This window comes from Acyrthosiphon pisum, chromosome A1 (assembly GCF_005508785.2).
Source record: "Acyrthosiphon pisum isolate AL4f chromosome A1, pea_aphid_22Mar2018_4r6ur, whole genome shotgun sequence".
NCBI classification, from domain to species: Eukaryota; Metazoa; Arthropoda; class Insecta; order Hemiptera; family Aphididae; genus Acyrthosiphon; species Acyrthosiphon pisum.
Window position 1 is genome coordinate 64,142,543 of NC_042494.1, and position 26,673 is coordinate 64,169,215.

General features: G+C 30.8%; 2 protein-coding genes across 2 annotated transcripts in view; both read left to right on the plus strand.

The window, feature by feature from the left end:
* LOC100161303 (DE-cadherin) overlaps window positions 1-26,673 on the plus strand; it is a 102,025-nt gene that overhangs the window by 48,755 nt on the left and 26,597 nt on the right.
* Window positions 19,190-22,379, plus strand: LOC100160601 (uncharacterized). Its single transcript, NM_001326627.1, is given in 2 exon segments — window positions 19,190-19,268; window positions 21,526-22,379. Coding segments are annotated over 2 exon segments (639 nt in total). The 5' UTR covers window positions 19,190-19,235; the 3' UTR covers window positions 22,132-22,379.

The following is a 26,673-nucleotide window of genomic DNA, read 5'->3' on the forward strand; positions in this document are numbered from 1 at the left end:
GTATAACGCGTTATAAGTACCTAATAGATATTATGATATGATTAATTTGGAATTTATTATAGGTACCTATTATAGGTCAATTTTTTTTTTAATACCATAGATAAGTATATATATGTCTAATACATAGACTGATATACCGTCTCCGCTCAGAATCGTTTTTCTTATACAGTGATATTATATCATTGAATTCAAATTTAATACCATCCATTATACAGTGACCCACTTCTAACCTACTGTACAGCAGAGCGACATCCACTTACCCACCTTTTTTCAATTGCATTTACTATTTTGTAATTGATTTATAGGTTTAATATATAGAGTTAAAATCAATATTCAATAATAACAATTACAATGAGTAAAGATTTGACTATAGTCCAAGTAAATAACTAGATAACTTCACCAGACTTCATCGTTCACTGTTTATTTGTTGTTTTGCATTGATTTACGTTTATATTATATATTATATTTCGAGTTAAATAGAATTTTGTATAAAATATAAACCTTGATACAAATATAATCTTCCACTAATATTATATTTAAATGCAATTTATGCTAAGTACTACATAAATGTGTAAACTGGTGTTTTGTTTTGGTCGTTTAACGTTAAGAATTTAATTATTATTACTTTTTAATCCCAATTCAAAAAAATATTAATCAATTAGTCCATCCGCGCATTTGTGACTGTCACATATTATTTAAATATCACGGTTATGTACTAGTAAATAACCGTGATAAAATACTGATATTTAATTTAATATACAATGTGATTCACTATACTCTCCCCATTTATCTTTTAATTGTGATTTTATTCTTTATCTCCTAAGATTTTTTTATACCATTAAATGCGTGTTCTGTGACGATACATACATTTTTTCTAATAAGTACCACCTTTTTACTGTCAAGCATATAATTTAGTTTAAAATTTTGGTGGATCTAAATCGAAATTATTTTAAACACATACACCAGCTATGAAAAGATACATTATTAAAAGAAAACATTTGGGTGTTCATGCTTGGTTAATCTTACCCTGTATGCGGTATGTGGTATGCTTAAGCATTTTTGAACAAATTGTTTTTATTAATCAAATGTAGGTACAATAAATATTATAATATTGGTTAGTTTAGTTGACATTTTTTGTTCCCTATTCTCTTTATTACACAGTTGTGCTATTCAAAAATGCATACTGTGAACGTGGGAACGTTTTACGCCTAATACTCTGTTTGGCCGTCATATGTACACGGAGACAAAAGAAATAATAAATACGGTTTTTTCATTTTTTCATGTTTTTATTTGTAATTTTACGGTCTGCGGGACACACTTACATTATGTTCATTTCATTAAAAGAGTTTATCGCCTTCCTCTGTAGTTCTACTGTGGTAGGAGTTAAAATATGTTGTTGTTTACGCTGAAAAATCGTAATGAAAAAAATAAAAATAAATTATAGCACACCAGATTTTGTTATTTTGTCAATCTGCATAGTATCTTAAGTCGTACTAGAGGATCTACTATATACAATAAAATCTATTTTATTTTAGCCAAACCATAAATTTCCATTTATTTGTTGTCAAGTTGAAAATGAAGAAGTGATTAAAAATTCTTCTTTCAAATTGTCTAGAATTAATACTTTTGGTTGGTGTAGAGACGGTCTTATCTACGGTAAATAAATTTAAATTCCTATTCAGTATTCGTCACCGACACCGTCTTTGTTGACAATCCATTGTTATTTTTATGTAATCATGTCCAATATTTATATATTTTGTAGTCAATTTATTCAAGCAATGTAGGTAAATTTGTTTTATGTAAAAACTATATAAAACGATCCGGGTAAAAAAACTGTGTAGGTATTTATTTTGCGGAATTTTGAACCTTAAACATGGCTGAATCGCAGCAGTGGTCGTGGCATGCCCGCACAACTTCGATTCGTGTGTGAATTAATTTGTTGAATTTCGAATGTACGCGCATTCGTGCAGTGCATATGACGGCGCCCGCAGCTTATCGGACCCAATCTCATCGCAGTAAATTATATACCTTTCGTTTCCGTCTCTGTCACACACGGGGTTTATCCGAAGGAGGATTGAGGGATGAATATACACACACACACACACACACACACACCACCTTTACCCTCTCGGGCTAAATGTATACGGGCAACAATAGCCGGCAACCACCCCCTAAATAAGGATTGCCCTAATTAATACTCTTCTCTTCAACTACCCATGAGTTAATTTATTATTATATGTTGGTTAAATGATTGTGTGTTTTATCTGTTACAGGTATGATTTGCGTGCATTACGTATTCGTTTATTCAGCGTATACCTGTTAAAACGGAAGTGCCGATCGCCGTTATTCAGTGGGGTGCACCCGCGGCCACCACATAACCGTAACGTTATATTGTACCATGATAATAATATTATATCATACCTACACCTATGGTAATCGTAATATTGTATGTATATATTTGAATTATTAGTCGTACTCGGTGGTTTACGTGACTTACAGCATCATGTTATTATTCTTAATACTTCGAGTTCTAATCTTAAAAAACAAAACTTTTCATAGAACCATATAATACACTTATACACCCCAACTTCTTCTTCCATCCTTAAAGATATATATCGGGCGTTATATTATATAAACAACTATATACTACAACAGGATTTTTTCATAATTTTAAAATACATGTATACATCTGCTGCTGTCATTGTTTTAGTACGTATTGACCAATGACCGGAAACGGCTTTTATAAATGTTGGATGCCAAACACGATAATATAAGGGTATTGGCAATAGATACAATCCACTCTTTTAACATTTAAATTTCATAGAATTAACATATTATTGATGGTTAATGTTATGTAGATACCTAAAGTTTTATGCAACTATCTATTCATAAAAGTTTAAATAGGTATGGGTGAAATAATTGTATATGTACCTTATATGCTTTATATTTCACGACTAGCTTCCGTAATCTTTAAATTAAAAATAAAAAGTTAAACATAATAAACTATATTTTGTTTGATACTTATCCACAGATAAATCAGTTTTTCCCAAATAGTGTGCTATGAAATCTTGAACTTTTTTATTTTAATACTTGCGTGACAGCTTTAAATGTTACCGATTCATACAATAAAATAACATATTGTTCGATATTGAAAGAAAAATAATTTCTAAATAATAAATATAATATCACTAGATAATATAAATATTATGATATTTGCGTATATTCACGTATGTGTTTCGTAGTCCTAATATGTACTTAGTTATGTCAAATACACAATATTTATTATAAGTGTGCCGTGACTTAAATTAACTGATTATAATGTGAAGCAATATAAAAACAAAGTTTAGGAACCACTGATAATATCGAAATGATATTGAACGTCAGAAATTGAAACGAAATATTAGGACATTTTCAATTAGATAATGACATTTAAAAAATAAACAATTTTTACATAAATATACTAACTTGAAGTATATAAACTCAATATATTGTGTTTAAGAATATTAAATAATAATATTGTTTTAGAAAATGCATATAGTGCACATTCACACGGTATTGTGAATTAATTTAAGTAATTATAAATTATAATTTTAAACAACTAGGAGATACATTTATGATGGGACTGCATTACAATTTTTTTCCACATATATTATGTATTTTTATATCATATATTAATATTTATATATTATGCGCATAAATATTAAAGTGGAGAACGACCACAACGACCTTTACACTTCATAAGTGTATCAGCAAATAATTAGTTATTTTAATGATGTTTATTATTATATTGTATTTTAATCTCGTAGGTACCTATAAGTTGTTTTATACCGATAAAGTACATCCATGTTTTGTAACAGTAATATAGTTATAAAAACCTTTGACTTAAAAAATAGTAACAAATGATTTGGTGATAACTGCTGTTATCTGTGTGTAGGTAATTGTTTCAATTATCTATGACGCTGGTTTATGATGTAAAGCAAGGATAAATCATCGCATCCCACAAAACGATTTGGCGTGTAGGTACTGCCCAAAAATGGTTAAGATATTTTTATTTATATTACGTAAAACTAACGTGTTGTAAATATTCTGTTTTTTTTAAAAGCTGCTTAAAAAAATATATATATCCAAATATCTTAAAATTATTTATATTTATTTTTTTATCTCTAAGTAAAATATGTGAAACTGTAAAATCAAAATTTCAAACAAATAGTATTTTATTATATTAAGTACCTATATCTACTAATTTCGTGTTTGTTTTAAGTTACTGAAACAATCTATTACCACAGAAAAGATGAAAATTCTTAAATTATTACATGTTTTTTAACAAAAAATGTTTATAGTTATATACTTATAAATCAAATTTAAACATATTTGTACATGTTAACATGTTTTGTGAATAATATCACTTTTTATATCTTCATTGGGTCTAAGTAAGTCGTGACGGTGTTCAAGTTCGTCATATTTTTGTCGAGTATCTGTATGTGTGTCTCTGCGTTCCACGAGTTTAATAAAGTTTGATAGATATATGTTTCCGTATATTTGACATATTCTTGGTGGCTATTGTAGGTATTTATAATGCTAGGAACAAAAAAAAAATTAAAAAAATTGTATGTTGTTACATAAATAATGCTCTCGCTGTTCTTGATTTAACTACAGATAAGCGTTTTGAAATAAAATCCATTTTAGATTGAATTTAAGTTTAAAAAAATATAACATACAACTTTAAAAATAATTATTTTTGTTTTTAGACTAACTAAATGTGCATGATAGTTATTGATAAGGATAACGTATATTATTATAATATATTTACATTTGATTTTTAAATTTAGATAACATTTTTAAATATATATACATACAGTCGGATGCAGCTTTTCCAGTTAATAGATATTTTTGAGTACAAAGAAAAATAAAAACTGGCAAAAAAACTATTCAAACGTGTTTTTCCAGTCCTTAGTATACTCTATCTTGTGATTTCTTTTTTTGTGCTTTGAAGAAATCTGATTTTGTTCCTTTTATGCTCAACAAATTTACTAATGCATATGTTAAAATAAGTAGGTTGCGTTATGACTATACATGGGTCCTCGTCCGGTTCGTCGTTTATATGTAGCCCATTTCACTCAGATAATATGCAAGTTTTTTATACACAATTTACAATATTTGTTTGAAATGTAGAATTTCAATGAAATACAATACGAGTAGTTTTGTGTAAAAATAAAATAAAACTGATAAATGGTTCAAGACGTTTTCTTAAAAATGGGACAAATGAGTAGATACTGAAATAATTATACGCCCCTTCAGGCAACGTTTAGGGATCAAAGAAACATTAGTTTTCTCCTTTTTCTAGTATGGTTAATTTCACGGGTGGTCAATTATTTCATTAAATAAAAAAAAACGAAATAGCTAGAGGAAATTGTAGAAACCACACAAGCACAAAATAAAAAGTTAGCGTAACTACCATCAATAATTATCCAGGGACTTTTAAACCGTTATCAGAATTTGTATTGGGTAACATTGACCGTAAATTATTTTTATGCGTAAAAAACGTACAATTATTACGAGTATTACAATTAATTTAATACGTAATAGTTTTATTATCTTAAATTGCACAATATTATATTTTCAATAGTTATTTCATATTATAGGAAACTACATCCTACCTTTCCAACCTTGCCAACCACTTTGGTTAGCACCAAACTAAAAAAGATAATAATTTTTTTTTTACGCGAGCTACTGACGTACTTTACTGTTAGATCGTTCACATTATATTGCCCTAGTCGAGTTTAGTAAATATAAGTACAAACTATATAGATTTTCCGGATTCCCTTATATGTGTTTGTTTTTTGTGTCTTCGGGAACCAAACATGTTACTAGTGGGTTACTGTTGCGAGGTCGTATAATATATATTTAAGTCTGCAGAGTTAGCGAATTTGTTTACTTTAAATGTTTGGTTACATGTGGAGCTATAAGTTCTCCGCATATAATATCTCGGGATGTCTATTGCTGCATGTACATCGGATAACACGCAAACGGCCCTTAGGCTATACGTGGCAAACCGCAAACGATTGTTTGTTTACCAATGTCTACAAGCCGTATATACCATTAAGATGTAAATTAATATTTTAGTCCTAAATATATTAGAATTGATGGAAACATAATCGAGAAGAAATCAATCTATTTCACAGTTTTCAAAAATGCCTTCCATTCTGTATATATGCTGTCCATCCGTTTGATTATATTTATATGCTCGTACCTATATACATAACACACTATATTATAATATATACCTACTGGATTGGTGGCGAGCAACCGCCCTCGTATACGGATTTATGTATATGTGAGTATTCTGGAAACATAATCCAGGTCATAAGACGCCCTGGTTAGGTTAGGTGAGGCAGGCTGAAACACAAGTTTCGTATTTCAGTTCCCACGCCCACGAGCCAATGTGAGCTGACGAATTTATTCGCCTACCAAGTTCCCTATAATAAAGTAGGTACCTATACTTATTTATCATATTAAATCCACTGTCGGTGTTGCAGAATATTTTCGTCAACAATTGAACCTTGTCGTAATATTATATTATGACGTGTATTGTTTTTTTTCAAAACGACAAACGTAAAAAATAATACTTTTTATAAAAAGCTCGTACTCCCTTAATCTGGTTGTACTTACTTATGTTGTTTTAAATACTGTGATGGGAGTTAAATGGTAACTCAAACTAAAATGTTCCTGTAAATACGGTGTGTCTTTACTTTTTACTAGTTTACTCTTACTGTACATTTTACCAATATTGAAATTATCGCTGCTATAATCATTTTCTGCTGCGGGCCACGACGAAATTGAACAAGACGTGTTTATTGTTCGAATGTTTTAATATTATATATAGTGGAAATTGAGTATATTATTGTATAACCCAACCGAGAATTCCTTGTTTTTTTTTCAAACGAAATAGGTACTATTGATTTAACTCTGTAGTTTTAATAATAATACCTATATGTATTTTATATTTTCTTACATTTGTTTTGATTTTTTATATTGTTTGGAAATAGTCTATTTTGTATATATATATTATTACAATATACAGATGTGCATGTATGTTTGTGTGCATGCAGGCGTAGTTAATGTGTAGGTATATTTAATGTTGTGTTTAAATAATCCCACCTACCTATGTATTTGTGTACATGGCGATCGACTCGAATGTATGCTCAGTGATGTCATCCACATACTCTGTGTATACATTATGCTAATACTCGGCCAAATGTCATCACGGAGTCCATTGTACAGAGTGTGGAGTTCGGAAATTCACCAGAACACAACTGCTGCGTACATAAGTGTGTGTTATTCAATCAGTGTTTCTTTGCCCCATCTCAAGTCAAAAAACCCTTCATTGTTATTTACAAAAATATATTATATAAAATGTTACAACCGCATTCGCTAGACATTATAATCACATTTATTAATTATTACTAATATTGAAAGAATTAACAAATCCGCTTTAAGGAAAAAAAGAGCTACTTAGAGGATGCGCATAGTATTTATGTGTTAGGCGTAGGCAAAGCAATAGTAGGAAAAATGTTAGTAGGTATAGAAAAATATTAAATTTTTGTCGAATTTTATTGTCTAACGTAACGCGTATATTATGTATAAACTAATAACCTAACAATAGTAACAACTATTCAGCCAGTGTCTGTGATATTTAAAGAGAAAATAATAGGTGGAAAGGCCCGTATTACAATAGTTGAACTCTGGTTAAACCACCGAATTCAGCCGGTAAAATCAGTGGTTCAAGCGTAACCGAGATTTAAACTATGATTGTAAAACGGGCCCTAAGTAACATTGCTGTATCGATAATTTAGAGTCATTTTACGTAAATTTACCGAATACTGTATTTACTTATTCCATTTTCAATACTGTGGCCACTTGACTACTTGGTATAGTTAAGGTATTTTTAAAATACTATAAATACTCAAATAAAATATATTCTTATACACAATATGTATCCTCGTTAGAATATTTCAGAGTAGTTTTAAACTGTTTTTTTTTTTAAATTCATGAATGGACGCAAAAACTTTCGAGTACCGTAGAAAGGTTTTTACTCTCAATATTTTAGTACTTAACCACTCAGGATACCAGTATACTTATAAAATATTTACAACCATGTACAAGAGTGTAATATACAATATCATCTTTAAAAATAATTTATATTATTACATTTATATTTGTTAGCCTAGTACATAATATATATTTAAACCGAGTGCTAATTATCTCAACACGACAAAGATTTCTTCATGTAGTGTTCGTAAAACTACCCATAATATGTAGCTTAATAAAATACAATTATGATTTTTTTCATAAATTTAGTTTTTAGTTCGAATTGCTCATGTACTTATATAATCATTGTATCAATCAGGGTTATTAATTAAAAAATACTTCAAAACTCAACTAGTAAATTTATTTTAAATATATATAATTCGTTAAATATCATATTATTTTTCTGCAATTTATTTATGGAACATTCTTGAGATTTTCAGAATAAATTGAAGATTTAATTTAAAAATTAAAACAATTATGTGTCATTTATTTTATACTTGATATTTACAAACCATATTGCTTGATACGTCATGTAACTCTTTGCTTATAAAGCATTATTAAATAGAATTCTTATCTGTATCAAAACAAATACGTATTTTTTTTAAATATTTAATATACTAACTAAAACAAATAGATACGAAGTCGTACATTTCGATATTTTATTATTCTGTTTAAATCTTTCTTATCCTTATTAAACACAATGCCACAAATTCATTATGCCCGCCAAAAGAAATACATCGCCACTACACAAGGGGACTACTTGTTTGCTAGTTTGTTTTAAGAATACTTTTTTGACTTAGTCATTCGCCATTGTATTCAGTATTTGTATACTGATATAATATTTATCTTGATTCAGATGTATCAATACTTTTTAAATACGTTATTTTAATTTTCAATCTCTTGCAAGTTCACTTATTTAATGATATTATAACTATAAATTATTTGTTTAGGTAATAATACTATTACGTATAATCAATAATTATAAAAACAAAAAATTCTTTATTTTTATATTCAAACGTATTATGAAAGTGAAATGAACTATTTTCTATTACATAATATAATACACCAAACGAATCTTTATAGAACATAATTGTATTCATTTCAACATAAAAAAAACTAACGAATTGATTAAATATGTAAGTTTTAATTGAATTTAAACGAATATTGTACAACAGTGCTCTATATAGTAATATTATATCGAACTCTGTTTTACATAGGTACTCTATTCTTCTTGTAATATTATTTTCTAAAAAAAATTATTTTAAGTCCCAAGCTGATATAATATTGTTACATGCATGTGGTCTTTAAATACATATACATACTATATACTATACTATATAATATACTATATAATATTATACAATATATAGTATAAGGTGGTGAGTATACAATCAAGCGATGCAGCGGATGTTCTACATAAGCCTATATTTCGTGTTTCACGTAACTCATAACTCTTCGACGAACGTACGGGAACATTCGCGATTACAAATATTTATGTTATTTAACTTGGGTAATTGGATATTGTTCTACAACGAAGCGCGCGTGCGTGTTGAGGGCGTTAAATTGGCCATCGTAAGCTTGACATGTTATTGAGAATCACCTTGTGTACACATTCAAAGAAATTTTTACCTACCTCCACAGGTATAGTGAGTAAATTTATTACACGCTGTATACTCATCACCCACACAGCGTGCGTGTATCATATTATTTTCGGATAATATGTCATAACTCATACATTTAGTTGACGGCGAAAAAAGCAATAAGAAGAAAAAAAATCGCGTGATTTTTAACTTGCGACTAATATTATAATAATATTCACAGTGAATGCGCCAGGTACGTTGCACATTGTACGCATTATGAGCGTTTAGAACGAGTTAATTCAGATTTTTAGTTGGGAAAACAAAAAGACGTTCGGCGAGGACGACACGCGCGTGTATCGCTGTTGCGTTTGACATGCACATCATCAATCCGTCCTGGTTGAAATTGTTATTCGGATGACTGTTTGTGCTGGAAATATAAATCGAAATATTTCGCATATCATATTATTATTTCATATACAATTAAACCGCTCGTTTATTCCACCTGGCGCAAATAAACTACACGCAGCGTCCATTCGACACGGCGCGATGTGATCTTTTTTTTATTATTATTCCACACTATCGGCCGTCGACCATATTGTATTATATTGGTACGCATTATTATTATAGTAGGATAACAAAATAATATATCTATTATCGTACAGACATACCAACACATGGTATAATATGTACAATACATATTATAATATATTGTATTAACTTCACAGTGTATTTTTTTTTGTCGTCTCCCCTCGTAGGTACATATGCGAGTAGGTAGGTACACATTATCGTCGTCTTCGATCGCGGGTGCTATCTCCACATTTTGTGTACAACGATTCTCGAGGCCCGTCCGAGATTCGGTTCAACGCGCATCATTCGAGTGCTTCCTTGCAGCCTGCAGTTGCAATGTTATTATTGTACCTGTACCTACCGTGAAATCGTTACATATATATATATAATTATAATAACACAGTGGTGTATCTGTGTACCAAAGAGAAAATACAAGAATGCCCATACCCCGGAAAACAATAGGTTAGGTAGACTATATATGGTAAATATATGTCTATTCTATACGGGGCGGAAACAAGGACGATCCTCTAATATGATATTCGTTTTCTTTACAATTATAAATTATAATAATTGTATTTTTTTTTCTTATTATTTTACGTATCGTTGCATTAAGAGTTAAGACTCACACCCCGGGAGCAATAAGATCTTAACTTAAAAAAAAAAATATTTTATTGTAGAACGATTTAAATTTACTATACAAATTAAACAAAATGTTTGAAGTCCTAACAAATTCCTAAGGAAAACATTTATAACTAACTAGAAATATTATATTTGATTGATTATGTTTGGTTATTATTTAGGTCGTGAACTCATGACTCAATAAAGTATTATACCTAGTTGAAATATACAATAATTTTATGTTTTTTATCACTCGCACAATGAGTTCATGACCTAAATAATAATGAATAAACTTATTAATTTATTATTAGGCACTATTATTTATTTAATAGTTAGGTTAAATAGTTAAGTCTCGTCTTGGAACTGTTTGGTTGTCCGTTGAATGTAAAGAATAGTTTAATATAATATGAACGTTTTCCCGGTATTATTTAAAATGTATTGTTATTTTTGTGGCATAAATTATGGTTACATACGAACGGTTTGTATTAATGATTAATCAGTTGATGATATTTTCTCGTAAATTCAACCTTGCTCTATATATATATATAATTTTTTGACAATAATTCTTCCATATCTATTGCAAAATCGTACATTAACTTCAAAACAAAATCGAATTCCTTCGGTTGTTGTAACATCCCTTAGCGTTTTCTTATAACTGTATAAAACCACTATTTAATGGCGGTCAGCCAACTTTTATTCCCTTTACCATGTTTCTTCGATTACTACAGTTATATATAGACCCTATTAGATCGTAATGAAATGTCTTGATTAGTTATTTTCCGCCCAAAAATATTTCACTCGTTGGTTTCATTACATCCATATTGAACGACATGAAAATTGTTTACAACGTGCGTGTTAAATGTTAATTTGAATATTTCATTAATTGTCTTAATCATTTTATCGAGAATATTAGATTATAACGAATAATGACTAGAAAATACATAATTTAATTTCAACGTTTTAATCTCTCCTGAAGGTTTGCCGCGCTCTTATGTGTCCAATGGAAAATTTGATTTGTCAAGAAATGAATAGTATTTTTCGTCTACTCTTATAATATTCGAAGTGTTATAATATTGTACATTATATAGTATTATATACAATAATATGACGTACGCGTGTGTTAGTTTTATGCGTATTATTATTATGTTTTCACTACTCGAATATCGCATGATATAACATAATAATATGACCTGACAAAACCCTCGCAAATTGTTTAATGTTTTGTCACTGATAGGTTAGTTGATATACTCGTAATATCCTCGGTGTAATTAAGTTTACCTGGATATACATATATATAAGTATTATACAGAGTTATAATATACTAGCCGGTACCTATATAATATATTATCATATCTACCCGAAACGGAGAGGGTCGCGACGAGATGTGTTTGGCCACACGGTAATAATAGAATTTTCGTATACGTTGTTTGTACAGTTTTCTTCCCACCACCTGCAACCCCTCCGAGAATACGTTCACCCCCCCTCCCCGACACGGCGCTTTTATTGCGGACAAGCCGGTCACGTTTGTCGTTCAGGAAAAAAAAACTGTGTGCCGTGAATATCGATGAGTTCCAGGGAAAATTCCGGAGCGTTTCAATTTGGCGTATCGGACGTTCTTATCGAGACCGGCTGGCTTTTGGGTACACACATCATATATATTTTAATACACATACATGGTCGTGTACAGTGTTCCGAAATGACCTTGCCTAGGTATGAGCGATTATTATTATATTACCCTCCTACCTATACGCACGTTCGGAGGATCGACGGAAAATCGGCCGCCCGCTATAGATATCAGTAATTTTTTACACTTAGTCTTTTGGCATTTTTATTTTACGTTTCTCTTTTTCTTGGGTTTTAATTTTTATGGGTTAGAACGTTTTTATATACCGCCGAGTTGTTTGACGACCTTACCTGCGGTTTTGTTCAACAGCATCTATATTGGCCCTATTTATAATTCGTTCATTACAGAGTAACGCTAATATTTATTATATATTGTGTTCTTGCATAATATTTAAAACCAGGATAAGATATAGCTTACCTATAGTGAAACATAAATTAAAGACATTTTATATGTAAATGATTTTGTAAATGACACATAAAGTTCTGAGAAAAAGATAACACAAAAACTATTTTATTAGTAAAACTTTGAATGTTTAATACAAAATAATGTTTAAAACAAAATAAAGGTGGGCTTGCGCATTATTAAAACTAGGGATGGGCTGATACTAAAACCGATACTCGACATCGGCCGATATTGGTGGTATCGGGTTTATCGGTATCGGTTTTTTTTTTCAAACCAATATTTGAACCGATACCAAAAAAAAAAACCAAATCTATCAGCATAAGAACATAGATTATAAATTGTAATACTTAAATGTAAAATGATAATAGTATTTCGGTTGATTGTATCGGTGATATTTTAATATCGGTTCATTATTTATGCTGAAAATGTTGGTTTTCAAATATATCGGATATCGGTTTTTTATCGGTTGCATATATCGGAATATCGGATACCGGTAAAAAGAGGTATCGGCCCTAATTAAAACCGACCACTTTAATGTCCATTAAAATATGTATACATTTTACGAAAATATTAGTAAAATTAAAAAGTCGTAAGATTTAATATCTACTGTGATTAAACGACTAAGGCGCGTTCGGCTCGAGATTTCGTACGAATATCAAATGAAAAATGTACCACATCATAGTGACAACCAGTGTTTTACGGACCGTATGGAGTTTTCCGGGACTGGTCTGGGCGCGTAGGTACGCTGAAAACAAATGAAACGACACTGTTCCGTGTCAGCTGTTTTTACTGTTTTCTTTTATGCATCATCAGCTATCACACCTATATATAATAATATTTTATTGTATAGCGTGTATAATATTATTTAATGTGTGTGTCTCGTGTAGTAGTACAGTCTGAACTTAGTTGTTGAGTACTACTACTACACACTAACGGCCGGATAAATAATATTTACTGTTCGTTCACGCCTATTTCCCGGATATCTGTTTACAGCCGCGCGTGTTCTGGTCCGATGTGGTGTCGCACGTCAGACAATTATATTATTATTATATATATAGTAAAATTAGTATCGTCGTCGCAGCAATACAATCCGGCGGACTTGCGTTTATGCGTTTGGTTACACGACATAGTCCCACAAATATAAAATAGGTATATCATTACTTATCGACCACTACTATTATCAACCGTACAATTTTCGTGGTAAGCATATTTTATTATAATATTATTATTAGGTATATACAATACCACCTTATTCCCAATACCTGTATAAGTAGTTACATCACGCGAGCTGCAGTATAATATAAAGCGAATTCGAATGGAATTTATGTGATTCTATAATAATATGGAATATAATATAATATGTAGGTATATTACAATGACACATACTTCATAAATTGTATTAACTTTCAACGTCAGATGTGTTTTGCAGACTTTTGTAACTTTATTAACGCATGGAAAATAAACTTCATTGGTAATAGACAATGATAAATAAATATTATACATCAAACCACCATTTTAAATTCTTTATGTGCCAATATATAATATATAAACCAATGTTGATAAGTATCGTAATAATTGCCAAAACTTGGTAGGAAGGTGTGTGGTGATTGGTGTGTATTCACCATTTAATAAAACAAAAAAAACTTTTTTTGATTATTATGTAACTTCTGACGTAGTAATATTATTATGCACATGCGTATGTAAAGACTTACGGAAAGATAAACATTATTTTACATTTCGGTTTTTATAAAATATAATATACGCACATTTATAAGTATTTATTTAGTTTTTTTTTAAGGCGTGGTTACATTCCAATATCTGCTTACAACGAATACAAATATTATTATTAACCCTCTGGGTGTGATGACTGGTGAGATATTACGACTAAAAGAGCACTGTTACTTCTGCGTTTGCCCAGCATCGTGTATAGTTGGTGGAGGGGAGACAGATATGAAGAAAGAATGATGAGTTACGTTAATGTACCAACCAATATGTGTTAGAATGGCAAAAAAAATGCTATAGTCAAGCGTGGAATAAAGAAAGAATATATGTCTGAATGGTTTTCGGCTTTTGTCACACAAATATATATAAATAATATGATCGGTAGGTACCTATTATAACATATTATATAAGACCATCTTCCCTGTATATTTTCGTTAACGTTCGGGCTACGGAGAGGAATCCACTCTAAACAATAGAATATCTAAATTATCTTAAATACCTTAAGTATTTTTTTATAATTTTGAATACCCTCCTCCTAATCAAAAATTATAGACATCAATTTTATTTTCATACATTTTGTAAAAAAAGAACATTAAAGTAGGTGCCTACCTCCATAGATATATAATTTTATTATATTCAACACTGAACATTTTGTGTTTATTCTATACATTTTAGAATCAATGGTTTTAAAAAAATTAAAAAATTAAAAAAATTCTTAATGTCTTTTGTAGGATATAAATGCACGATAATTTATAAATTCATTTTTTTAGTCTTAGTTTTTTGTTTGCATATTGTTTTGTTATTCTACACAGATGAATCTAACTACGTTAATTTGATTTTTAGAGGTAAAATTGGTGGATATTATAATATACTAAGTGCAATTTTGGCATCGATATTATGATAGGTATAGGCCTACAAACCAAAAACTAATGTAGGAATTAGCCCTAAGATAAATAATACATGTAACTATATATTATATTGTATCCCCGTAGGCCATAGACTATAGAAAATTGATAAATATTTGTAATAGTATTGTTAAAAGATTTAATTTATGATTCAAAAACCTTTTTGAATAAATACAACAAATAGGCTGTTATAATTATTTTATTTTATGTGCATTTGTACAATAAGGTGTACCGGTTGATATTCCATAATATGCTTTCGTTTTTTCATTTTATTTTTATAACTTATATTAGGTATTTAAATAAAAATACAATAAAAGCTACAATCTATTTTCCGTAACCATGTATACCTCACTCAATCGGAATTTATCCTGTACTCTATGTCTAGCTTAGTTGCTATGGTTGTAGGTTCTAATAGTTAATTGTTGGATTAAGAAACCTAAAGGATAACGTAGTTATAATAAGAAGTATATTATATTGTTAGAAACTACTGTTAGTGAAAAAAATATAAAATATAAATAAATATTTCTTTTTTACTCTTTTCGACGTGTATCATTATAGTCAATGAAAAAGTCATAATATCATCGCGCGTTTTCGTTTTGTCCCGAAACGTGCGTACAAATGATATCCACCAATTTAAATATCCGAAAAAAATCTGTGACCCCTCCGTCAGATAAACCTAAATGTAATGATTCCCCAGAGAGTAGGAAAGCATATCGCGTTATAAACACGAGACGAGTTTGGAATTTTGTGGAAATAGTTTCATTCCTCGTTATCTCGATGAATGATTTCAAAAAAAGACCGAAGTTGGACAGTGTCTCTCTACAATCTGTGTTTGTGCTTTCTTAATTAAAAACCATCGTTCTGTAATAACTTTACAACTCGATCCAAGCTGTGACGGAAAACTGTCTTTAAAGCCGTAGGTATATATGCATAATATTATATATTATAATGTCATTGAATATTATACAACATCATGATTTCCACAAAATATTAAGAACTCTAAGCTGAATAGATTTTATAAATTAGCAAATTAGCCATTAATCATTAAGCAAGTAATTTCCAGACATTCATATATTATATATCGTATAATATATAAATTACTTTCTGTAGATAATTCACATTTTCATAAATAAACACTATTTTATTAATCTGCAAATTAACGAGTTATAAATCCTTATTTAGATTACATTTACATACCTATATAATTTTTAAAACTACAAAAACTTTTAATTTGATTTTTCCCATTTGTTATTTTTCTCATAAAATTGTTATTTATTGACATTTAATCCAAAACGCAAATAATAAACTGTTCATAAAAACTTTATTAAATTATTAAAAAAATATCAGCAGCAGCTGTAGATAAAAATTATTAAAATGTGTTGCCTATGCATGTTAATTACAGGTATTAAGGCAATTATGTTTTTGGTATTATATTATTTTTTTGTGGATAGAATGTATAGTTTGTAACTCAAAATTGACAACAATCAAATATCGTAGGTTAAATAACGTCCGAGTACAACCCATTTAAAAATCACATAAACATTTTCGCAAGGGTTTCTAAAAATATTATCTTCCAATCTGCATGACGTACAATAACCCTTAATAACTTATCAAATGTAGGAAATGTGCAAGTAAGAAGTTAAAATTTCTTGGTTTGAATTTAAACTTTAGTCTTAAAATAATAGCATACCCATATGCTTCGATTGATATATTTTTAATACGATGCTACCTATATATGTTACTAATCGTATAGCATCACGAAGCGTATGTCGTCTTGGTAACGTCGTTTCGAATGAATATCCACGAAAATATACATTTTTATATTGCTAATATAATATATACAATAAAATATATTTATTTTATATCATATTGGTTTAGGTATAAGATACGATGTTTACTCCTTTATCGTATCTCCCTGTTGTTTTTCTATTATACGTCAGGAGGAGGGCAGGATTTTTTCGACGGGTGTATAGTAGACGGGTGTACACTAACGACTTTATAGTAGGTAAATAGTACAATAAGTTTATTCCAAATAACACGGTGCACGTACCATATTGTAACATGTGTGCGTGTGCTTCAATAATTTTAAACGATTTTAACATCATACAGTGCGAATAATGTAATTTAAACAGTCATAATATTATTTCGAGACACCGCAGTGTTGGTATTATTAATAACAAAAGCTGCACAAGAATTATACTCGTCGAGTATAAAGCTGAAAATCCTAGCAGTGAGAAACAATGCATAAATATTATGATATTATTTGATAACAACCCTAAGTGTAACTACTATAATAAGGTGTATGTAGGACATAAATACTATATATATATACTTACCGCCAACTTATCAATTCTGAATTCATTAACCGTTACAGTTGATATCGTTAAAACATTTTACGACCAATGTAATAGTTTTAAATTTTAATTTTCAGCATAATATGCGCGTTGTACGTAATACGTATTACGTCTGTGTACTTATTATGTTGTGCACACGTTGACGTCGTGCTGATTAATTTGAATATTAATTATTGACTGAACGTGTTTGAGTTGACATTTTGTTAATTGGTGTATTAACATACGAGTTATATATATTCTTCTAGAACATGTTTCTTGTATAAAATCCGTTTCCAATAATAATATGATGTATCGGAAAATCTAAATTATCTTCATTTTCTCGTTAAGTAGTACAATTTATATATTATGTTACTCGATTTTATTTTAGTTCTTTTTTTCGTAATTTATACTTGAAAAAATATCGATTAAATTGTTAAGCGTGGTATTAAGGGTAATTTTGTATTTCGTTTTGTATAGTGACTTTTCGTATACTAAACATGATCATTAATTTTATATTCCTATAGAAAGTACATAAATACTCATAAAAGTTTAGGACTTGAATATACTTGAATATTTGGTACGTGAGTACCAAACACAAACACACGTACCATACGTACGTAGACGGTTAGCGATAAATAATTAAAAGAAAATCATACAAATAAATACACGTGGCTATTGTACACAATCTTAAATTTTAATTATTTTCTCGTCGTTTTAATCATTTAGATAAATTCGATGTTATCACGAGTTTGCGTAAAATATACAAATTAATTACGCCCATGGTATTGAGTGCGAAATGTTGATGAAGAGGTCAAAATTACTTTTTGTGTAAATGTGAGATACGAAATATGATTGGAGTTTTTAGCTTATAGAGATTGCTTTGTATAATGTGTATATTATCTGTATATAATGTGTACATATTATATAATATGAATTACAACTAGGACGAACTTTATGTATTTTAAATTACCTCGATGAACGGCTGCTTGCTGCTGGTACACGCATGACAAATGTTAAAAGTTTGACAACAACAACTTTACATGAATACAAATCATAAATGTGTCGTGTATACAGTGCCATTAACGGTTTTCTTATTTTCAATAATACACACGCTTTATAGAAACAACTGATGAATAATAATCTAAACAACTATTGTAGTTGTTGTATACTGTGTATACAATCATTTAACAATTTGAACAGTTGTCAATCGCCATCAAAAAAATACTACCTATACCTATAATATGCAATTCCCACTATATTTACAATCTAAACGTTTGTACATGTGTTATTTATTCGGATAATAACTCATCAAAACGCTGAAGGATGTATGTAATATGAACGGTCAGCGTCATTGCACTGACGAACGCGGTCCTAAAACGAAAACAATTATCAAGGAATGTCAGAGTACACGATTTACGCCGTTTTTGCGGTAAGCATATACGAAATCGATTGTTGATGATGATTATTATTATATTATTACATAGTATGTACAATGTACATAGTATAATATCGTATTACGATATTATTAAATATTAAATATATTTGAAAATAAAATGAACAATTAAAATGGACAAATAATTATCAATACTAGCTATGATTAAATACAACGGATGTTTTCTGAGCACAATTTTTACTTTTATAATATGTCTATAACTTTAATCTCGCGATAGGACTTGCCCCAAATATTATGTTTTCAAAGAAGTTGACCATCAACATTGTTTTGGTAGATATAACTAAAATATGTTTATCTAATTAAACCCATGAATCAATAACATTATACATTTTATTGGATATATGATTATAATATATTAAGTTTGGTTTAAATTACTTTTGCTGTCAGATTAATGTTTTTACCCTAGTTATATTAAATTTTTCATATGTTAAAGGTTAAACTTTAGGAAAAACTTCCTTATATGACTTGATTCAATTTTGGGTTTCTTTTAATTGTTTCCCTTCCTGATTAAAGTCTTCGAACTTTTTTTAACATAATAATTCTCATTATTTTTTATAATTAACAAACTAACCAATTACAAATTATAAAATGTTGTTTGTACCTAGATACCTACTAAACCATAAGGTTTTTTTTTATAGTGGGGGTCAGTGAAGTTCCTTTAAGTATTACTTATTTTTAATAAATGCCATAGTTATAAATTATGATACATTAGATTTTAAATGTTTTATTTTAAAAATGTGATTATGTCTTCTTTAGTTTTATAATAATTATAATTTATAACCATGAAACGTCAAATAGCATATTTATATTGAATTATAAGTATATACTTTTTCTTCTTCTCTAAATATCATAATTGTTTAAGTGTGAAAAATATATCATATCGCATCAAGGCATCCAGCATCTTTTATTATTTCTAGTTTCATGTGGTGTTTTCATTTAATTAATCTACTAATATGTGTTTAAGTACGTTTTTGGTATAGCCATTGCCATGTTTAAACTATAATTTTCTTTTGGATAATATGCCCCTATGTGTAATAAGAGAGGGACTAAAGTGCTTATATATTAACGGATCTAATGGGAATTTAAAAATTTCATTTCATTTTTTTTGTTGTTTTATAAATATAAAATAGTAGGTACCTACGTATAGACTAGAACTTATTATCATAAAGCTGAAGAAAACATTTTCAAGTATTTTCAGAAATATAAAATCAATATTGCTATATTTTGCTGCCCTGAGTCTATAATATATATTTCACGCCTAAGAAGAAAAGCAGGTCCTTCAGGTTTATCAATATGATAATCCTGCCGTAACTTGTTTGCAAACATGTCATAAAATATCAATATTGATGATAAACAAATGCATCATGTTATGCATTCATTAATATTCTCATCATTACGAATAATTTCTTGTCCCTTCCTGTTTTTCCTTTTTTTTTTTTTTTTAATAAAAGTTTTCATTGCTTCATTTTACCTACAGCCTTGTGTTTTTCCAGTGAATAAATAAACTTACAATGTTTTTGCATTTTTGTTTATTTTTTTGTCTTTGATTATTGGAATATATTATGTATTATGCTGTATGCGAATCTCCGCCTTCTCTCTTTTTTATGGCTCTTTTATTGTCGTATAATAAACTTTTCGAGACTTAAAATGCGGGACTCTTTCCCTTACCACATGAATTATTTTTACGAATTTATGATTATAAACTGTAATTAATGTAAACATTGTTATAGTACCTACGTATATCTTATGGAAATTATTATTCAACAGATTAGCTGTTACGGAATTTTTTCCAGGAATTTTCCACAACAATAATAATCCGAATCTACTTGTAGTGTACTACATTAATATAACTCTTATTTAACACATTATTTTTATAGTGGTTATGCAAAAATGATTACATCCCTTACATTTTTTTATTATTATTAATTTTATTTCACGTAAAAAATTATCATACTACGAATTGTAACGATGGAGGAAATATCTCCCGCTGAAGTATACACTTAGCGAGTATTTATCGAATTATCGCCCATATAATATAAAGCCTATAAAATAAGTTAACCTATATATGTACCGTAACAGCTAGCCTATTAAATAATAATGATAAAAAACAACCGTTTGGTAGGTCGTCTCCATATATTACACTATGTATGTTTAGACATATTGGCTCTGGCAATAAAAGACAATAAAAAACCAAACCTCGTCATCGGTGATGGTGCGATCGTCGCTGTTGTAGGTGGTGGTGGCTGTGACTGTGACGGCAATCGAACAACCGGACGAGGTCGGTCCCGAGGGGGTGTTCGAGAAATCCGTTTCGGAAATGATGGAGCACGAGAAGGGTATGACCAAGGACGTTGCGGAGATGTTGGTGGCGAATGAGTCGCTAGGTAGTGCGAAAGCGGCGGACAATGTAGACGCTACCGAGGCGATGGCACAGACCGAGAAGCTCAACCGGGCGCTAATGGCCATGGACGAGGTGCAGAGGACCGCGGCCGACGTGTACGACCGGAGTTACGACGATTTCCTGGACCTGTATCCGGCGTGGCGCATGTACCTACTTTGCAACAAACCTAAGAAAAAGAGGGTGCTGTTTAAGCGCTACAAGGCGCTGTTGACCCGATACAATGCAGGCCGAAAGGCGCTCATCGAGGACTTGGGCGTGCTCGTTGGCCTCGAGAAGGCGCTGTTGCCGTCCAACGCGTATGCCGACCCCGACGAGCGGATTAAGCCGTCGGCCGACACGGTCGCGGTGCTCGAAAACTTTGCGTTACAACCTAAAGACCCGTCCAGCCGAATTGCCGACGACAATGTTTCCGATTTCCCGTCATTAGCGGTAACGTAAATATTTGTCGACAAATGTTTCTCTGGACCGGGTTCAAAAGTTAGATTAATTTCCAGTACTTCCGTCATAATCGATGTACGCCAATTTACGTGAAGTTGTTATGTTGACCGAACGTCGTGCGTAAACCGATATTGTAACATTATATTATTATATATATATCGAGCGTAACATAATACGCATTGCTGGTACTTATCTAATAATAATATTATATTTATATTTAGCTGTACAATGTATATTATATATATATGAGATATCGTATTTATATCATTTGTCCGGTTCACCTATTGTTTTCGACATCTCATTCCCCTCTTCCTCATCCCCCCCCCCACCCACCATTGCACGGATCCTAGTGCGGATGGGCTTAGTATTTTTTCCTTTCTCACTTTTTTCATAATTTCGCCAAACTCGTTGAATTTTTCATCGGACCTTCAGCGATACGCCGATAATTATTATATACTGCTACCTTCGCCATATATATCGGGTAGGTACTATATTCTTTTCTTTTTTTAATGACTTTAAACTTTTATAAACTTTTCTGTAGACCGCGACGTAGCGGCATAAAGAATATAGTTTAAGCAATTCAATTCGCATGGCGTAAATGCCGAGAAGATTTACGACAGACACTGTGCCGACAAGGGCAAATAAAAATAAAATACGGAAATATTTCGTTATCATTAGTTACAAATTGTATGCGTTGGTGTAGTAGCCAGTATAGCCTATACTGTATAGGTACTGCAAGTAACGATATAATACGATATGTAAGTCTCCGACGACGTATAGGTACACATATTAAATATTAAGCCCGTCGATGATGTATGATGTTTTATAGATGCCCTTAGCTAGAATTGTAGTGTATTGATTTTACCGTGTTGGTTTTTTTTTTATCCTAACACATATCTCGGTATTGCTGTACAGATAAGAAACACTCCGCGTGTTTAAACATCGGAAATCGTGATCGGCCAGTACTTTTAGGATGTCATTTTTCGATTTCCTTTATAGTTTTCCCAATATAACCATGAAGAAATTTCGGTAACTAACCGTAATCGTTTTTCGATTGCCACGAGTTTTTTTCCGGAATTGAATATCACGCACTACACCCAGACGGTAGGAACAGACTGTATATATTCTATGGAGTGCCCGACTTTTCCGGCTCTGTGTATCCTGCCCCGTTTTTTTCTCTCGCACTTTTATGGACTTCTATATTATATACCACGCTCGATATGAAAAAATTATTACTATATATTTTAACGTTTAATCCGATTCCGAGTGTAATGCACAGGTAAGTACGCGAGTCGTTCGCTTATAATACGTACATGCGCTCTTTATATAACAACGTGACGTGCCGGAGCGTTTTTCCGCCAATTTACCTAATTGTTACGCGCATTAAACAAACGCGCGCCCGTCCTGGATTCGCCGTACCGTAAATAATACAGGACACGTAATAATACGCGACCTATGTGAACGTATCAGAGGAACCGTCTGCGACTAGAATCCCCGAGTAAGCATGTACCCGAGTACGGTTTACAGGTCGATCCGGCGTTGCGTTTCGATTCTGTCGGCCTTTTTTTTTTTGTGAGTTTCGTAAAAATAACGTTTTATTTCACAACTTACTATGAGTGCTGTACTGCAGCCGTCACCTGCACTTGCACCGCTATTATATAATATTATGTACATCGTGCGTGCATGCGTAATATATTATTAAAAACGGTGTCTAATAAATGTCTAACCCGACTTCCGGCTCCAAATAATAATAATATGTTTAATGTGTATACGAAATCGTAAACGTTTGCCGAATATTTCTCACTATATCCGTCCTTGGCGTGTAATACTCGTAATTCGACGCACGATGTGCACCCATCATGATATTGAAATCGATTTGTCGGCCGTTTAACGGCGCGTTGTAATCGAGATTCAACGATAGTAGCTTCTAAATTAATAAACTTTTTGTACTAATGATAGTGTAAGGTTTAAATTATATTTAATCATAATATATTATAGTTATCAAGGTAAATTAATTTCATTTATATAAATTGTAAACATTAATGTTGTACAATTGTACGAGTAGAATAAGTACTACATTTTATATCTATTTTTTATTTTATGTAGGTACAACCATTATTAAGGAGTAAGGAGATACTAGTATCTTACGAAGGTATCTTTTGAACATTGATTTAAATGCGTCAACATTTTCAAAAAAATTGGCCTTCCATATATACTACTTATGTACTTAGAATCTTCAAAAATATAAATGTTAATATATTTTTATAAAAGAAATAAATATGGGTGAGCACTGAGCATACACGATGAATCATCCTGTATATTATATAATAATATATGTTTCCACTTGATAACTTGCCTGTTTGGTTCTCCGTGACATGCGATACCCATACGTCAGCGAAACAGATGACGACAAGCGCACTATCTACATTCTACATAGTATCTACGCGACGTTGATGATGTATTTATATTTATGTATGTAATATGAACGGAAAATGACTGTATGCTTATTTTTTTTTATAATTACAATCACGCTGCTCTAACACCGGATTTCTATGTTCTGCAGTTGTGACCGATTTTTATTTTTAGTAATTTTGTTTGTCTGACAGTACCTAGTTGTATTGGTTTTGTTATCTGCCTGTCGTTTATTTGATATTATAAAGCCAAAGCCCCCCCCCCCCCAAAAAAAAAAAAAAATAATACCAGGTTGTGTGTGCAAGTATTTTATTGAAATAATAATAGTACAGTTACATGGTCCGTATTTTGGTATGTATTTTATTTTTCGTTATACGTTCAAATCGTTTGTCAAACTTTTAGACACCCTACTTGTAAATATTGGTATTTCAGAATATTTTTCTCTCTCTCGCACTGTCAATATAACAGCTTTTGTATGTATTAATAACTTTAATACTTTTCTGTGTTTGTGTGTGTACAGATGTTGTATATGTAGTAATATGGTTTGACGGATAGAATTTCGTCAGAACGATTGAAAGTAATTGAATCGATATATAATTATAAATGATAATTATTAATCCTCGAATATAATATTGATAAAATATAAGAATTGTTTTTGTTTTGTTTCCGTGTGGCTCTCGACTCTCAAGTAGTCTTGTAGTATATAATTTATTGTGTCGCCCACTTGAAAATTCCATTTCGTCATCTTTCATACATTTTAACTTGATGGAATTTAATAAATTATACAGAGAACACGGTTCTATGATCTTGCAGGTTGCTGCTACCAACAATTGATAATCAAAAATCAACTAATTAAGCTTATAAAAAAAAAATCATTTATCAGTAACTAACCACTGACAGTCTCTCTTTTCTTCGTGCATTCAATACGATTTCATATAATACGTACGAATACACTTGAGCAAATAGTCTATAATTGTCTATACAGATATTCTGTTTGATTTTTATACCGCATATCCGTACGTCGAATAAAATATATTACGGTGTGGTGTAGCGGGTGATTTTTTGGGTTTATAAATTTTGCAGCTGTGAGTGAATATCATCATTGACGACACGATCCTCACACTTCCAACTATACTATATAACTAGGTTTTACAAGAAGAGTTTAGTGGTGAAACCGGCCGAGGCGGCATGAACGGCTGCGACGACTTAAATAATATATGCCTACACCACACGTATACATTTTCCACGCCGTATAGTCCGGGGGAAACGCCAGTTTTCCGCCAAAGTCCACGCGCTCCTGCAATCGTTATTATATACGCCACCGTGGCAGAATAATATCATAATATATAATATACCGCCTTGACAATTATTATGATTCTGCGCCGGACACGGACGGAATACCAATAAGTGTACATCATTATTGTGCAGCGCGTTTTATCTCCATACCTATATTATATATCGTAATCGTGTGCTATATACGCCGTGTCTAGTCTTCTATAAGCGATATATTATAATAATACGTGTACACGCCGCCTATCCATTAGACGGATATGATGCGTATGGCGTACACACCTATGTAGACGACACGAATAAAGTGTATTCGCTTAGTATAGTGTGTGATATTGTTTATTTTTTAAGTTTATATATTTTTATTATAATATTATGCATATCGTGTGGTATATTAAACGCGCCATATGCCCATATCACGGTAAAACTATTTTATCATCTTGTATGTTTACTAAAAGTATAATAATTGAAAATTTACCAAAATCAATTTATTCCTTTTTTGTTTTTACCCGAGCTTCATCCATATTCGTTCTAATAATAATATTATGTAGCTTGATGTTGCACGGTGGCTGCGAAACGTGATCTGAGTTGCAAGCACCGGCCGGTGTCACTAGTTCCTTGCCCACATACACACGTATTTCAGTCAAACCGTAGCCCTCCCTACAAATAGCTAATGGCCATAGTTGCCGTCGCCGTGCTTAAGATCAATAAAAAAAAAAAAAAAAGTTTGTCGTAAGTATATACTAGGTGTCGTCTATGTATATTATTATAATATATACATTATCCAATAATTGTCTATTGATTGCAAGCTAAAAACTGTTTTCCAAAAATGTTCTTAAAAAA